The sequence below is a fragment of the Etheostoma spectabile genome, chromosome 6, assembly GCF_008692095.1.
Source record: "Etheostoma spectabile isolate EspeVRDwgs_2016 chromosome 6, UIUC_Espe_1.0, whole genome shotgun sequence".
In the NCBI taxonomy this organism is placed as follows: domain Eukaryota; kingdom Metazoa; phylum Chordata; class Actinopteri; order Perciformes; family Percidae; genus Etheostoma; species Etheostoma spectabile.
Genome location: NC_045738.1, coordinates 18,424,476 through 18,428,495, shown reverse-complemented (window position 1 = coordinate 18,428,495; position 4,020 = coordinate 18,424,476). Strand labels below are relative to the sequence as shown.

Below are 4,020 nucleotides of genomic sequence, written 5' to 3'. Positions count from 1 at the left end.
TAGTAGCATTTGTTGACTATTACTCTGCTGTACATTAAAAAACGGGGGGACTGTCCCAAAGATCTGGGACGTCTGGTCACTCTACAGTTAGTCTTACATTGCTGGTCCACACAGCCTTCCAAGATGAGAGAAGAACGTGCTCTGGTTTATTGGCATTTCTTTAAACCAATCCCAATCATTAGACTGAAGCGCCAGTCTTCACTACTAAACCAAAATAAATCTTCCAATCCCATTGTCTGGAGAGGCACTTTGTTTACTGCATGTCTCGGTGTCAGATGGGTGCACGCCTGCACTTGAACTGCGTTTGTCCGTCCTCGGGGGGGGTTCAGCAGGAGTGACACAGTACTTCACTTCACATCCACTTCATCTGCCTGGTAATGTAACCCTGCCTGGATCCAAGATGGCATCAGCGTGACCACTGCTGGCTTCCGATATGTCCGTCTTTCAGTCAAGTGTTTCATGCAATGGTAAAGTTCCCTTTGTGGGGTTTATCCTAGATCTGTCCTGTGTGAGTGCTGGGGAAATCTTTGTTGATTGTTGCACTGTAGAAACACATTTTAGCCACTAGTTACAAAACAAATCAAGCTTAGTCTTGGTTGTGGTAGGGAACATTACTTTTCAATCTGACAATTTACTTTTCTCCATTTCTACCTCAGAGTACGTTTAGTTATAACTCCTTGTAAACATACATGTGCCAGATTGCCAGATGTTTCAGATTCAGATATTACAAAATATAATCAACAAAGAAATGATACATTACTAAAGATTAAGATTTAGTGATCCCCAAGTGGAAATTCACAAGCTGCCCAGCAGTGTATACAGTGGTCAAAGATGATGTAGCACATTAATGAATCTATTATAACCCAATAATATAACTCTGAAATGGGTCATTCTGCATAATGACTACTTTTACTTTGAGTAGGTATTGGATGTACTTATACTTTGGTAAAACTTTGAATGCATGATTTTTACTAGTATTTTTTACACTGTGGTATGGTATTGCTACTTACAATTTTTAAGTGCAAGATCTGAGTAGTACTTATTTCACCACTGACTGACACACACACACACACACACACATACAGAAAGCCATTGGAATACAACAAGCAGAATGACAATATTAGGTAAGTAAATTTGTAAATTTTGTAGAGTAATATTAATCCAATATTAAATAAAAGGAAACGGGTAATAATATCAAGTATGTTGCTGAACAGTTTTAACATCCATTTAGAAAACAATTGCAAATAAATGTTCTCGAGCTATTAGCACACCTGTTTAATTTAGCTGACTTAGCTAGCTAGTAGGCCAAAGATAGCCATACCTAGTAGCTATCAATAGAGCAGCTACCCTAAACCTTGTTTTCACATGCTGTTCCATTATTTTTAATTCTAAACACTTTGCCAGTCAGTATTATAGTTTGTAATGTAGTTTAAATTTCATGTAGGCTATCTGTTGTACAGTGTTAAATGTAAATATATATTTAAAAAAAACGGCATTATTGTAAACCACAAAGCTGCAGGAAAACAGCACGATTAAAACTTCCCCCAGTACACTAGCTAGGTTATGACTATTTATTTACCGGCCGTGTGTGTGTGTGTGTGTGTGTGTGTGTGTGTGTGTGTGTGTGTGTGTGTGGTGTGTAGGAAGCAGATTAGTTTTTTTGGAAGCTGTGTCCTCATTTTGATCCTGTGACCTGTGCTTCTCCAGGTCAGTGCCTCTGCACTCCCAACAATGTATCCCTTACAGGAGAGGGGAGAGCTCGCGCTTCAAGCTAAGTCCCTCTGGAGACTCTTCAAAACACAGTTACCATGGACACAAACTTGACCGGGAAAGGAGTGAGGAGTGTCTGTGTGTGTAGGCCCTACACAGTGTGTGCGAGGAAAACGGGAGGCAGAGAGGGTAAGGACAGGACTCTGTGTGTGTGTGTGTGTGTGTGTGTGTGTGCGCGCGCGCGCGCGCGAGTCCGCAAACACGTAAAAGACTATGCTGAAGTTTGGCACATGTTCCATTATTAAAAACTCCAAAGTCCAAAACTAGTTTTTATATTTAAAAACGCTTGACACTTTAACGTTGAGTTCTCACAGTGCTCACCGCCAGCAGCCGCGCGTGATTGACTGCCAGCCATCCGATCCTGTGAAAGACATTGACGACCAATAGGAAGCGGAGTGCTGCTTGTTTCCGTGGGAGGCCCCGGGAGGCGATGCCAAGCCGCTAGAAAGCAACACAGTGAGCGGGGAGAAGCGCAGGCAGCACCCGGGACTGTGGAGATCCTGCAGCCGCTCCGTGGCAATCTGCGCGCGGATGAAAGCGAGGTCACTTGGTAAGTGCCTGTGAGTTTTTCCACACTTCCTCGGCTTCATAAGGTTATTTTATCGTTTAAAAGATTTTTTGCTGCGCCCTGCAGCTCACTCGCTCCTCGCTTACGCACGAAATTTGCAGATTGTCAACTTAACTTTACAGCATCGCTGGAGGTGTTGTCGGTAATTTCCGTCTTAAAACTGTAGCAATTGGTTGCTAAACCAAACTGTGCCTTAATGAATGAGACATCTACTTATCTCCTATTTCTTTCTGCTTTCTATCCTTGTCACCATTTGAAGGGTGAGCGGCTCTGACAGACTCTGGGGACTTTGCAGATCTCTCGTCAATTAAAGCCACAGCGGTGCAGAATGGATAGAGTTCACGACCAGCAAGTGCCTTACTGTAACTCCAAAGTGAGTTATCATTGGCTAAAACAAACTTTGAAGCAAATCAAATAGCAGATGCAGATCTTTCACATCATCGCCAAGTCCTTTGCTTGCTCTAAACGTCAAATCTTCTCTCTAATACTTTTCCATTTGTTTTGATCTCATCCGTCTTCCTTCCTGCTGCTGCGACTTATTTTTCCCTCAGGGACCAGGATTTAGGTTTCATCTTATAATCAAAGATAAACAGCTAAACAAGGTGCCCACTACACTATTCAATAATAGTGTGATTGGTCATGCACCATCTTACAACTTGTTAATTAAGCCTGGTGAGGTTCCTTTGCATGGCTTTAGAAGTGTGTGAGGCATCAATGAGTGGCTCATTGAGCTCTTTTTAGTTGCACGTGTGCTGCAGCCAACAACACAATCACTGCTCCAATGAGGAAAACAATGAATTGATTTGTGTCTTCTTCTTCTCTTTTGTGCAGCAGCCGCAAGAAAAGACAACGAGCTGCGAGAGGCCAGCAAATGACAGAAAGAGAAAATTCATTAAGTCCGACCTGGCTCTGGACACTGAAGGTAGGCAAAGGGCAGAGGGAGAAGTTAATTTCACGGCTACTAAACATTTAGCAAAATTCAATTGGTTTGTGACCACCTGCGCTGCTAACTACAGAATCTCAATTACAACACAGCGGCCTGCGATGATTCTCACAAGCCTCTGTCAGTGGTCAGAGACACAAATTGACTTGTTATTAGCTGCACACGTGCCCACCGAGCTCCAGTGGCTCTAACGGCACATGAGCCCGCTGTAATGAAGTCATTTGTTTCTGATGCTCCTCCAGTGCTTTGACTGTTTTTAACCGCCTTCAAGCTCTGTTCTCTGCTTTGGTTCCCCCCTTTCAGGGCTCTTCCAGGACCTCAGTCAGCTGCAGGAGACTTGGCTGGCAGAAGGTGAGTGTTTTAAATCTCGGGCAAAGAAAGGAGGAGAGATGGGTAAAAAATGAATAGGTTGTGAGGGTGGGGAAAAAAGCTGCCTGGAGTTACAAGCCTAGCGTCGCAGTCCAATTAAAAGCCTGTGTGGAAGAGGCACCTTGTGTGTCATGCATACATTAAAGACTGTGAGCGAGGGGTCTTGAGGGAGACAGAGGAGGCTCTACCCAGAGAGTGTCATCACAAATTACCAGGAGAAGGCTCTCCGACGCTCACTGTCTCTTCTGCTTTTGGCAGGAGCTAACACGCTGCACGCCAGCAGCCGCCACCACCTCCACCTCAGCTCTGCTGTAACCAGCTCCCTCTCTCTCTTTCATCTGCTCTCTCTCCCCCTTATCGCTCTCTCTCT

General features: G+C 44.0%; 1 protein-coding gene across 7 annotated transcripts in view; it reads left to right on the top strand.

Moving 5' to 3' along the window:
* Nucleotides 1-1,097: 1,097 nt before the first annotated feature.
* The window catches only part of etv1 (ETS variant transcription factor 1), a 23,532-nt gene continuing 20,609 nt past the window's right edge, over nt 1,098-4,020 (top strand). The window contains exons 1-7 of one of the 7 annotated variants that reach the window (XM_032519089.1): nt 1,098-1,124; nt 1,708-1,835; nt 2,101-2,320; nt 2,598-2,711; nt 2,890-2,940; nt 3,170-3,260; nt 3,585-3,632. In XM_032519089.1, coding sequence (XP_032374980.1) covers nt 2,667-2,711; nt 2,890-2,940; nt 3,170-3,260; nt 3,585-3,632 — 235 coding nt within the window. In that variant the 5' untranslated portion in view covers nt 1,098-1,124; nt 1,708-1,835; nt 2,101-2,320; nt 2,598-2,666. Of the gene's footprint in view, nt 1,125-1,707; nt 1,836-2,093; nt 2,321-2,597; nt 2,712-2,889; nt 2,941-3,169; nt 3,261-3,584; nt 3,633-4,020 lie in introns of those variants that run through there. The other 6 variants (XM_032519092.1, XM_032519091.1, XM_032519095.1 and 3 more) reach the window with 6 other exon arrangements.